General features: G+C 42.9%; 1 protein-coding gene across 2 annotated transcripts in view; it reads right to left on the bottom strand.

Moving 5' to 3' along the window:
- Positions 1 to 13,638, bottom strand: part of pitpnc1a (phosphatidylinositol transfer protein cytoplasmic 1a) — a 43,924-nt gene that overhangs the window by 8,710 nt on the left and 21,576 nt on the right. For both annotated transcript variants that reach the window (XM_047038605.1, XM_047038604.1), the window contains exons 2-4: positions 5,221 to 5,369; positions 1,882 to 1,970; positions 1,127 to 1,134 (exon numbers count right to left, since the gene is read on the bottom strand). In XM_047038605.1, the coding sequence (XP_046894561.1) occupies positions 1,127 to 1,134; positions 1,882 to 1,970; positions 5,221 to 5,369 (246 nt within the window). The remainder of the gene's footprint in view (positions 1 to 1,126; positions 1,135 to 1,881; positions 1,971 to 5,220; positions 5,370 to 13,638) is intronic.

Raw genomic sequence — 13,638 nt, forward strand, 5'->3', positions numbered from 1 at the left:
GCTTGGTTAATTCACTCGCGAGGGGCACACGCGTGTGTGTGTGTGCACACGTACATTAGCGTGAATGCTTGCAGAGCACGCACTCATAAGGCTACATGAACACACACACACACACGTGTACACACTCACACACACACGTGTAAACACTCACACGTGTAAACACTCACACACGTGCATACACACATAGACATGCACTAACCTCCCCTGAGTAAGGAGATGCTGCACAAGTAGCTTTCTTGGATATAAAAAAAAAACCTGTGTGTGTCTATGAGCAGCTGAAACACACCTTCACATTCGTACATGGATGAGGCTGTGGCTGCCATATCGACTAAGACTAAATATAGCATCTGAAAACCTGACTTATGAAATATGAAAGTAAACCTTTACAATACTCAGCAGTTTCGACACATCCATTGATATTTCATTCCATAGTCCCACAAATGCACTGACGATCTGATCAAAGTTAGATGCCCATCATCTCAAGATAGAAGAGGGAGAGGAGGAAGATTTCACAACAGCAGTGTGTGTGTGTAGACTTTTGACGGCAGTAGCTTCACTGCTGGAGGTACACTGGAGAGAGCAAGACAGAACTATATCCCATGTCTTACATTAGGTCTGACACAATTCCAGGGATTTGTGGGATAAATTGAATTTCACAGACTATGATACACTATATTGGCAAAAGTATTTGCTTGTCTACCTTCACACTCATATGAACGTGACTGACATCCCATTTTTAAACCATAGGATTTAATATGATGTTGGCCTACCCTTTGCAGCTATAACAGCTTCAACTCTTCTGGGAAGGCTTTATAGCCTTTGCTTTGTGCACCTGAATTCAATGATTTGGATAGCTGAGTGAATACTTTAGGCAATATAGTGTTAGATCTTAAACAATACTCATGCCTTCTACCTGCAAACATGTCTGAGCTTTGCATGCAGTGATTATTTCTTTCTTTTATTTCTCTGTTCCTAATTTCACTATGACCTCTCCTGGCATGCGCAGCGCTACGTATACGTTAAAGACGAAGAAATGTTGTGCATGAGTGTTCAGGAGTGCCTGGGTGCCTGATGGGTGTGCGTGTGTGTGCACCAGTGTGTGTGTGAACCATAGAGGGGAAATTACCGTGTACTCTGAAGATGGAGGAGCAGAGTTGAAAGCAGGATACAAACGAATTGAAGAGGCAGAGAGAGAGACAACATCAAACATCATTCAACATTTCAGTTAAAGGGTGAGGACACCTGAGAAGGAAAAACTAATAGTAGCAACATTCTAGACCATAATAGCACAAACCATCGTGTCCTGGCTGTCACATCCCCATCCATCACACTCTCCCTCCCACCTGACTGCTGTAGTCTCTTGATTTGTGCTGGACCAGACTTTGTTAGTCTTCTAAGAAATCCACACTATGTCTGTATGTGAGTGGGTGTGGGTCTCTCTCTCTCTCTCTCTCTCTCTCTCTCTCTCTCTCTCTCTCTCTCTCTCTCTCTCTCTCTCTCTCTCTCTCTCTCTCTCTCTCTCTCTCTCTCTCTCTCTCTCTCTCTCTCCTCTCTCTCTCCTCTCTCTCTCTCTCTCTCTCTCTGGGATCAACTTGTGTTTGAGCTGTGTCCTGTGCAGGAGGACAGGGGACCACAGAGAGAGAGCACTGATGACATTGTGTCTGACTGAACAAATAAGACACAAATGGCAGGCACATCTTAATCACAGGAGAGAGAGAGAGAGAGAGGGAGAGAAAGAGAGAGAGAAAAAGAGAGACAGAGAAGGAGAAAGAGTGAGACCAAACTAACTGAGAGGAAAAAAGGTTGTTTTAGCTGATATTACGCAGTTCTGCTGAATTATATGTGTACAAGACATGCCATGTAGGTTTCATGCAGTCCTACCTGTGATCGTGTAAGGGTAGTAGTTCCATGCCTTCTCTGTCACATAGAAAATTTTGGGGACCACTGCCCTTGCCCAGCTTGGCAGCTTACTGAAAGAGAGAGAGATGAGAATGTTGAAAAGAAGATAAGGCTGAAGCAGGGAAAAAAAACTTGAAAAGAGAGATTCAAAGAAGTTAGAGAACGCTAAGACATAGATGAGGAAGGAGAAGACATTTTTTAGCTGTCCTTCCCCTACAGTATGTCACTGGAGTCATCACTCTGATCAAACTGTATCTGGCAACCAGCTGTTAGGAGCCCAATTGGGGCAGTGAGGCTGCAGCCATTTTGGCTCCATTGACGACACTGATTGGAAGAGGCTCCCTGTAGTGCAGTCTCCACTGGCAGCAGGGGGGAGACAGAATTATCACTATCTAGCAGAAATAGACCTCTAGAACCAACAGATTGGACCAACAACCAATCAGACCCCCATTAAGTCTCAAGAGTGTCCAATCAATATGCAAAGTAGAACTCAACTAATGGGTGGGGAGTGGCTGTAGGACATCAGTGATTAAGTCATGATGATTATTATTGTGAGGTTTGAAACAGTACTGGAGAGGCAAACTGGGAAGGCCTGAAGTCAAAGACTGGATGGAACACCGCAGTTCTCACCGTGCAGCCAATAGAACTGGATCACAGCCATATAAAGCATCAGCCAAGTCATAAAAATGCTAAATCCCCATCAACTGAGAGCAGGCTATAAACTAAATGGAACACTTTGAATTTCCATGCAAAATCTATCAAATATGCCATCTCTTTCTCTCTTCCACTCATCCATCTATCAGTTCCAAACTCCCTTTATCTTTGTCAGCCTAGTTGGTTCGGTGACAGCATATTGCTATCTCGTTGATCCCAGTCTTTAGTAGCCCTGAGCTAGCAGCTTGACATGATTGACTGGTTTTCATAGAGGACTGGTATGAAAGGGTTGACTTCATTGCACTGTCTCTTATGGACATTTTCAAAAGCCAGGGGCGTTCCAATGCACAGCTGATTGAATTCATATAGGCACATTAACACTGGAAGTTCAAACACTGTGAGGGGTCAGGTGGAATACAGGGTCCGGGCGCACCCTCTCCTGGGAGGTAGGCCTAAAGACATGTAATTGATGTGATCAAGGACCCTTAATTGATGTGATTAAGAAAACAGGTGTAACTCATATTCTTAATTTTGCTTGCTTTAAAAGGTTTCGTTTAGGTGAAGGATGGGAGAGTGGAGCTGGAGAAATACTGGTGCACTGGCGATTGAGGGGCCGCCTGAGAATTGTGCAATTATTTGTATTCCTTGTTTGATGATGCAAAGTGATTATTTTGACCGTTTTGACAACCTAGTACGGCAGTGTGTCTACTAGCGTTCTGGCTTTGCTGAAAAGTACAATATAACTCAAGTGTTGCTGCAACTGTCCGTCTCAGCGTCTTATTTTTGCTGTCCTGCACCCGGGTGGGGAACGTACTCTGTGACGGAGGGGACGAATCGTCACAACACACACACATACTGTACAGTACATATACACACACACACACTATGAGTCTGGATGTGTTAGCAGGGAGGAGAGGTAGGTACAGCATCCCACAGTGACTGCTCAAATTATCCACCACTTACCCAACCCAGTCCTCACATGTCTCTGCCCCCCCCCCCACACACACAAACCAATCCCTCTGCACTTCTATCAAAGCACTCACACACTTCACAGCTCCAAGAAGTTCCCTCTCATGGTTCACCGATGAACACCAAAGTATTCCTGTGCCTCTCTACTCTCTTTGTTCTACAGCTTTTTGTCTGTGTCTCTTTAACAGTCCACATGGGCTGCGAGTGAGAAAGATCTGAAAGAGATTCTTTTGTCCTACTTGCTCAATTCTGAACTACCGGAACGACTAGAATTGAAGTCCTAAAACCCACCACATTACATTCTAGCTTCATTTCCTGTGAAAAAGAAAACACACACTTCTCCATCAATGCGTCTTTTACAATCTGAAGGCTGGGGTTAGAAGGGTCCATTTCCTCCCTAACCCTAACCCTTTTTTCTTCTTCTTTTGCAGATGTTGATGTAGTGTGCTTCCTGCAGGGGTTGTACACCTGTCAGTCATGCTGAAGGTGATCTCTGACCAGGCTCTGCCTCTGATCCAAGCTATGGGCTCAACCACCATGAACCACGCTCACCCAATGATTGAGAGAGATGAGCCTTTTGCACACACACACACACACGCACACACACACACACACACACACACACACAGTCATCAATTGGGGCAGCTCCATTGGGAACTAAATCCATGTAGAATCAATGCAGAGCTATTGTTCTGGGCAGGCCAACCAATTAGAACTGATAGATTTCCCAGAGGAAAATGGCCAGGGAGGAAGGGTTCACCCTTTCAGTGCCTCAAGAACCCCTCTGGCTGTCCATCTGGTGGGGAACAGGGGAAAGAAAAAAAAGTAGACTAACAAAAACCTGACTGAGAGATAAAGGAGAGGGAGACAGGAACACTTAAATATGGCTGTGCATGTGGGAGTCAGGTGGCTGAGCGGTTAGGGAATCGGGCTAGTAATCTGAAGGTTGCCAGTTCGTTCCCCGGCTGTGCCAAATGATGTTGTGTCCTTGGGCGAGGCACTTCACCCTACTTGCTTCGGGGGAATGTCCCTGTACTTACTGTAAGTCGCTCTGAATAATAGCGTCTGCTAAATCACTACATGTAAATGATTGTCAACATGCACACGTGCCCTGTGCATCTGAGTGATGTTTCGATCTTTTTGGGAGCGGAAGTGCGAGATCGTAGTCAGGGCACACTCACAGAAAAGGAATTAACAAAGCCAGGAGATTTCAGACTCATCGATGCGTGAAACAGCAAACTCAATTGACAATTACATAATGGAGAATCAAATATTCCATTTAGTGTAGTTGGCATTTTAATCAAAACGAGAGAAGGATGAAATAGTAGCTGGTAATGAAATGACATTTCATTGTCATCATGTGATTTGACAGTCAGTCTTGTGCGTAAGGGATGAATGTGAGGACAGAAGACGAAATGTATTCGTGACAAAACCAATTCTAGATGGATAGATGGATGAATGGATAAGTGGATGGATGGATAGTTGGGTGGATGGGTAGGTAGGTGGATGAAAGGATAGACTGATGAATCTTCACGGTGAAGAGTGCTGTGGGATTCTGTGACTGCTCCTCTGTGACTGAGAGATGTGTCATCCTCGTTGAGGTGAAGGTTGACCCACCAACCTTGACCATACTCCATAGATGTTGACATGTCAACCTTGATGTCATCTAAAGCTATGAACTGAAAGGGAAGCGCTCACTTGTTGAGGTACACCCGCTTCTCGGTGAACTGTCCCTGGCCGTGAGTGGGGTCTTCAAATGGCTCGTTCTGGACCACCTCCACCCCCTCGCCGCGCTCACTCTGTTCATGGCTGTGCTTGCTGATCATGTACAGTTGACCAATCCTGTACTGGAAGACACACGGACAAACACACACACACATATATGCAAATACACACACACATTCACACACGTGACCATTACTGAGTGAAACAGTGTGTTCATGTTCGACCCGGGAGGTTCAATAAAAACTTTATGAGAGGGATAAAAAGGAAACAAAATACTGGAATCAGTAACATGAGGAACATTCCAGGATTGCACACCGACACGGGTTTATCAAAACTGGCAACCGTTGCCATAACAACAAAACTCACAGATTAAAAGAGTCATCCACACCTCACTGGTAGAGGCATTTGTCTTCCCAGGTTAGCTCCAAACAAGAGAACAATAGCAACAGCCAATGCTAGACTATAGGTAATCCCCCAAGTAACTTGCCGTCAACACCCACAATCCTTCACTCATCACCCCACTGACCTACTTGGACGTATGACTGTATCACCTCCTCCATGGCGACGGGAATGGTGTTACACGGCAACAATGTACAGCTTGAGTGGAAAAGCTGAGTCAGAGTGGTGGGGGTTTAAACAGCCGTTCAGCTACCAGAGCTTTCAGGCCTGGCATTCCCAGGCCAGGAAATCAATACTGCTTTCGCACACATGCCAAGTCCAGTCAGACCTGGAGGCTGAACATAAAGGTTTTACCTCAGAGTTCCAGGGATAACTGTGTTAATCTGGGGAAAGGCATAGAAACCCACCATAAGGTTCTGATGTGGGGCCAAAGCCTAAACTAACCCTAGATGAACATGCTGTAGAAGGTCATGAAACATGATAGCTGATGAACAAACATAGTAGCCCAATGCAAGGAAGCTTAAATGTGACAGACAGAATGTATGTTTCCTTATATAACAAACCACAATAAAATAGGTTTTTGTTGGAGTTTGGGTGAATATTTATGAGGCACTGCTTGTATGTTTATAACCTAAGCCGACCCTCAAACAAAATCACAAAAAGAGCATGTATCCATTTAGCAACACAACCATGTACATAGTCAAACAAAAACATACACACAAACACACACATTGTAGTAAATCAAGTAAATGTCTCGATTCTTTAAAAAACAGCAGGCAATGAAATACAACTTGAGTTCCAGACAACAACAGCTATTGAATAATTCAGATCAGTGGTGCTTGACTTCATTTTTAACTGCCATCGATCAAACTGATGGAAAACCTGAAAGAGAGAGAGACAAGAGACAGGAGACAGAGAGCAGAGAGAGAGAGAAAGATAGATGAGAGACATAGAGATAGAGAAAGAGACAGACTGGGGAGTGAGAGATATTTGCTTCTATCGAAGCCGCCAATTTAGACATACAAAAAGATGACGCAGCCAGCTTTGAGAAAACACATTTACCTCGTAAAGTCAGTTAGCCCTGAGCAGTGATTTAGTCAGATGTCTGCTGTATTCTACGCATGTTGTTGCCTTTACCTATCTTTGTATTGCAGTTCATTACCGTAATCTCCAACTGTCTCTAACCTAAGGGCTGGTTTGATTAATTAGATTGCTATTTCTTTATTTTATCTCCCTTTATAAAGCAAACTGACAGGACTGAGAGGTAAGAAAGGCTCTCTCACAGGTTCAAGTGGTTTCTGAATAATTCATGTTCTCTCTCCCTCTTTTTGTCTATCTGTTCTTCTCTGTCTCTCCTCAGGCAATGGACAGATGTATGTTACAAACATGAGTGGAGCCACAGTGATGAAGAACTAGGGAAGGACACAATGGAAGACCAAACATCTGTGTGTTCATGTATGCCTCTTTAAATTCCTAGTATCTTTCTCACCACAGTCTATTTTCCCCTCCACTCCTTTCACAATAGCTTACAAAGACTTGGACATCTCATTAGCAGGGACTGTCTCTTATAATGGCCACCATAGTGTATCGGTCTAGAGCAAAAAAGAATTACTCCTGCTGATAAGAGTGGCATTAGCCTGGTTATTGGTCAAACTGACAACAGCCGTATTGTTTACTGATGTTTTAAAATAAAAATGTCAATGTTGTGACAGAGCTATGAGCTAAAAAGAGTCTCTCCCTCAGTCTCTGAGAATTCCTTTATAATGTTACTCGGATTGAATCCACTAGCTAGCTAGCTACACTGGGATCCACCATGAGGTGTTTACTTGTAGCTCTCAAGCTAATAGGGGAGAAAGACAGCATCAATTTCAGGATGGTTTAGTCAACAACAGGACGATAGTAGTTAGATTTGTGCAGGAGCAGAATTGCCCTTTTTTTTTTACAGACTGATCATTTAAGAATTAAATTCAACAACCAGAGGAGATCCAGTGTTATATTCAGACAATTGTCTGTCCTTGGTGAGATAATTTGTCGCAATACCAGGAATCTGCAACACTGAATGGCAAAATAAATAACTGCCATTAACACATTCCCTATCTTCTGACACAACAGCAGAACTGCAAAGTGGAACTGCAGTTATGATATTGGAGCCAAGGAACAGCTTGGCGCGTGGGAGCGCAAACCGTCTCTGACATAGCTCAGACAATGGCTGAACATCACAAGCACGTAATTAAAATTCTAACACAGACATGCTAATTATTGCTTTGAACACTTGGTAGCCTTAGCTACAGGATGAATGGCTAAGCTTCGATGAAGATTGGTGGTGTCTGGGTTTCCAATGTCCATGAGAGAATGCATGATAGACAGGGAAAGACAGAGAGGGTAGTGTGTGTGTGTGTGCGCGCGCGCGTATGTACAGAGTAGAGTACAAGTGAGGCGGACGTACAGTAGAAATATGGCACTGATAGATACAAGCTGGCCATTTTTCGGTTATTTCGTTTACATGGTCGTTTCATGCCTGTCTGCCTGACTGACAGACTCATTGATTACAATTTGTCTTACACAGCAACTTGCCATCTGACCGAATTCCAAACATCTTGTCCTTTGTACTATAACCCATTATATCTATTCATGGGGAAACTGCGAACATTTATATTTAATGAATTTAACACAATCATTTCAACCAAACTGAACATTGATGCTGGCACTAAAACAGAGACCAATAGCAGAAGTTGAGCCATGTAGTGAAAACTGCAAAGCAACTTGGCACTGAATGAGAAACACGCACTTTAGTTTACTGCCTGTACTTCAGCCTTCCGTTTGATTAATCGGCTCCATGAGAGGCACAGTAAACAGAGTGGTGCTAAATCTCATATATCATATCATGGAACTCCGTTAAAAATGTCACACCCGGCCCTAATGCGGAGCAGCACCAGCGATCCCATTGTGATGAATGGCAGTGCGCTCCATTACGGAGCTCGTCAAAGGGCTCCAATGGTAATAAAAGGCACTGAGAGCGTCCCAGGGTGGAGCTCCGCCACACAGCCCAGGCTCATCACAGGATGTGTACTGTACAAGGAGCACGGCGGCAACAGAGAGCTCATTCTGAGTGATAGCACGGAGGTCAGCTCCATTCTGTACAGTCCTAGCCTTTACAATATGAGCGGTTGGAGAGAGGAGAAGAGGAAGGGTCAGTCTTCTGTGAGGTCGTTTTTTTCCCAGGTCTCCCATCCATCCCATATTCATCAGAGCCTTGATTAGACCATACAGGCCTGCTCAGCCAAGACCATTGAAGGATCAAGAGGTGATCTGTGAGTGTATGTTTGTTTGTGTGTGTATGTGTGTGCGCGTGTGTGTCTGATAGATAATACAGTAGCTGAGGTTCTTGAAAGATTCAGGACCCAGGTCTTGAAAGATTAAAGGAATAACGGTGTGAGTGAGTGTGTGTGCATGTGCGTGTAATTAGCAGGGTAAAAGTTATCTAGTGACTGTGGAGTGACACCTAATGGACGTGTGTGTGAGCATGTGCGTGTGTCTGCAGCACAAAGGGATAATAGCAGTGCATGACATGAAAGAAAGCTGCAGTGGGGATGAAATAGAGTCCATGCTGAGAGTGAAAGTCATAAATTAGAGGGCACTGTGCGTGGTTGTGTGTGTGTGGTTGTGAGTGTGTGTATGTGTGTGTGTGGTGTGTGTGTTTGTGGTTGGCAAGGTGCCTTTACTCCTGCAACAGTGAGGCCTGTGACAGGGGTGATTGGCTAATACCCATGGTGATGCACTGAGCAGAGAGAGCAGTGCTACCTGCACTCCATCTATCACTGACAGCAGCTTGCCAAACTCCTACATCAGCAGAAACTAGTATTTGTGTGTGGGTTTGCGTGTGTGAGTGTGATTGTGCGAGAGAGAGAGAGAGAGAGAGAGAGAGAGAGAGAGAGAAAGAGAGAGAAACAGAGGGCATGTGTGTGGTCCTCTACCTTGTCACATACTTCGACAGAAATTGATGTGGGTGTGTGTGGGTGGGTAGGGGTGTGTGGGGGTCAGGGGTGGGTGGGGGGTTTGGTGGGGTGGGGGGACAAAGAGAGAGTACGAGGGACGTCTGTTCTGCTTTACAAAGGGGGTGTCTGCATGTTAGACTCCTGGATAAATACATGCCTGTGAGTCACGTGTCATTAAGTGTGGAAGTGCCTACGTGTGGAAGCGCACACACACACTGCGTCTTCTGGTGTGGACGTCACATCTCCTTTCCACACTATAAAGCAGCGGCTCCCCAACTACCGCTTCGCCTTCATCTCTCTACTGTAAAACAGTGGGTTATGTGATATACAGTCATGTATATATACACTATTCATGCCAAGTTGCACATTCTGTACACATCAGTTGTTTTGTCCGACATGTAAGGAAACAGTATGGGTTTGGACGAAACACGCGAGGGCTTCAAGGCATGTTCATCAGGTATCATCCCTCTGCCCACAAAGGTCATACCTTCAATGCTCTCCTGCCTTAGAGAGCCTCCAGAGTGACCAGCGTAGATGACAAGCTAATGATGCGCTAAAGACAGGCCACTTATGGAGAAAGAAGCCACTCTTGTGTCTTTTCCCAGCCATCTTCTCTCACAGCATCCTGCAGTGTCTGGTGTCATCTTGTCAGAGATGACAGAACTCCACATTGCTTACAAAGGACAACTGCTATAGTCCATGCACTATACGCTGCACACTAGTCCCTGGGGGGTAGCCTAAAGGACTGTGTTTATGTGCACACATGGAAGAGAGGGAGAGAGAGTTTGAGAAAGAAAGAAGAGAGGTAAGAGGAGGAGAGAAGAGGAGAGATAAGATCCCAGGGGAATGAAATAGTTTGGACACGTAGCGGGGTAATTATATCAAGGGATCCTTGACAAGAACAACTCTCTTTTCCTGTGTCCTCTATCTCTACCCCCATTTTTCTCTCTAATCATCCTCACCCCTCGTCCTTTACGGGTGGGTCCAATTCACTCTTCTCTCTTTCTCTCAAACTGTAACTTTCAGCCGAAGTCCTGGATTCCTAAAAGGATTGTGAAACTAGCTGATAGATGCTCTGTAATTTCAGGGATTTTTTTATGCTGTTGAAGTATTTGTAAAAAGACAGAGAGAAGCCATCTGGTTTTGTTGTCGTTCTGTTGTTCTCTTTCTCTCTCTTACCATCTCATTATCCCTCCCATTCTTCACTGGACAACCTTGGAGCCTTGTAGTAGGGAAATTTACGGTATCATGAAATATACAATATCACGACTCCAGGATAACAACAGTGTTGATGCATTGTTCTCTCTCAGTGTGGCATTTTAAGAAATGGGGAAATCTTTTGGGGGGTTTAGGCTGCCATTTTGAAAGTCTGAGGATTGGTTGACGGCAAAGAGAGAGTAGGAAGAAAGAGAGAGCGAGAGTGAAACAGAGAGAGAGAGAGATAGTGAGAAAGAAAGAGAAAGAGAGAGACAGAAAGAGAGATACAAGAGGAACTACAGAGGATACAATTTATGGGGAAATTGTGGGATGTGCTTGCGTCCGAGCTAGCTCTACAATTTACTGGGGCTAGGTCTGAATCTAGGAGCAAAACGGAGCACAGCTGCCACCTATAGGTACAGTACCAGTCAAAGGTTTGGACACATGGAATGGGAAAATGTGTCCAAACGTTTGACTGGTACTGTACGTGATGTGAACAAACACAAACTTTACCGTGTTTATGTGTGTGTGTATCTGTATGTGTGTGTGTGTGTATCTGTGTGTGTTTGTGTGAGTGTGTACAGTACCAGTCAAAAGTTTGGAAACATGGGAAAATGTGTCCAAACTTTTGACTGGTACTGTATATGCAGGTAGCAATGCTAGTGCTAAATAACTATTTATCTGGTCGGCTCCATTACGCCGGGTATGTAGGGCTCGTGAGACTGCTCACCAAAAGAACGAAGGGGAACCCACTTGTCTAGCAAATTAAGACGTTTGTAGGTTCCTAGCGAAAAAGTAGTCTCAACTTTCCTAGACTTTAAGCTAGGGTACTAATGCTGAGGGGCTCGCTGATATCACTCGACCAACCAGAATTACAACAAATAGTGCTACATTAATTGGTAACATATTTACCAACGTCATTGACAATAAAGTTGAAAGTGGACTAATAATGAACAACGTCAGTGATCATCTACCAGTTTTTGCAAACATACATAGCTTCACTAAGACCAGGAAACAAAACTAAATATACACAATGACCCGTCACAGCACCCAAGAAAACATCAATACACTCATAGACGATTTAATGAAACAAGACTGGGGCAAAGTGTACGTAGATATCGTGAATGAAGCCTATGATTCCATTTTGACTGCTGTAACATCACTTTATGAAAAAAACTGTCCTGTGGATAAGTAATGGAATGTTAAATGCATGTAAGAAGAAACATTTATTATATAAAGAGTTTTTAAAGAAGAGGACAAAAGAAGCAGAAAATAAATATAAGACATACAAAAACAAATTGACCAGAATCATGAGAAGCAGCAAAAATAATTACTATAGTAAACTACTGGAGGACAACAGAAGCAATATAAGAAACACCTGAAGGTGCTGAATGAAATTATCAAGAATAAAAAAAGCAAAACAGGAGACATTAACAATTTTCTGACAAAAAACAATACAGAAGTTAAGGATATGACCTTAGCTGCAAATGAATTTAATGATTATTTTGTGGGAGTTGGTCCACGTTTATCTGAGGAGTTTGCAAAGACTGGCAGTATAAATGATGTGCTAAGCAAGAATGTTAACATTAATAAATCTATGTTTGTTAAGGAAACGGTGTTGACATGTTTATGGTAAAAAGTATTATTGGTTGTGTTGTTAAACCTCTAACGCATGTATGTAATCAATCTCTGATAACTGGAGTCTTTCCAGATCAAATGAAAATGGCAAAAGTGATACCAATATACAAGGCTGGTGAAAAACATACACTTTCAAACTGCAGACCTGTTTCACTGCTCTCTCAATTCTCAAAAATACTAGAAAAAATATTCTCTGCAAGGCTCGAAAACGTCATTGCTAACCACAATATAATGTGTGATCAGCAATATGGTTTCAGGGCTTATAGGACAACTTCACATGCACTTATTCAATTTCTGGAAGAAATAACAACAGCAATTGAAAAAAAATAAAACGGTATTGACATGTTTATGGTAAAAAGTATTATTGGTTGTGTTGTTAAACCTCTAACGCATGTATGTCATCAATCTCTGATAATTGGAGTCTTTCCAGATCAAATGAAAATGGCAAAAGTGATACCAATATACAAGGCTGGTGAAAAACATACCCTTTCAAACTACAGACCTGTTTCACTGCTCTCCCAATTCTCCAAAATACTAGAAAAAATATTCTCTGCAAGGCTCGAAAACTTCATTGCTAACCACAATATATTGTGTGATCAGCAATATGGTTTCAGGGCTAGTAGGACAACTTCACATGCACTTATTCAATTTCTGGAAGAAATAACAACAGCAATTGAACAAAAAAAATATGCAGTGGGGATATTCTTGGATCTTAAGAAGGCATTTGATACAGTAGACCATAATTTTTTGACTATGAAATTACATAAATATGGAATTAGGGGGACTGCACTTTCTTGGTTAAAAAGCTACTTACATAATCGACAACAATATGTTGAATTGCAAAACCAAAATTCAAAGTTTAAGAAAATTATCTGTGGGGTCCCCCAGGGGTCAGTGCTGGGACCATTGTTGTTTAACTTGTACATAAATAATGTATCGGAGGTGTCTAAAAACACTGAAAACCATTTTATTTGCTGATGATACTAATTTAATCTGTTCTGGGGAAAATCTGGAACAACTCTTGGATACAGTGGAAAATTAATTTAAAAAGGTTTGTTTGATGCAAACAAACCAACATTGAACTTAAGTAAAACTCAATTTAGGATTTTTGGTAATCGTGCCACAAATTTTAATGAAAAACTTATGATAAATGATATCAAAA

Source organism: Hypomesus transpacificus, chromosome 17 (assembly GCF_021917145.1).
Source record: "Hypomesus transpacificus isolate Combined female chromosome 17, fHypTra1, whole genome shotgun sequence".
NCBI classification, from domain to species: Eukaryota; Metazoa; Chordata; class Actinopteri; order Osmeriformes; family Osmeridae; genus Hypomesus; species Hypomesus transpacificus.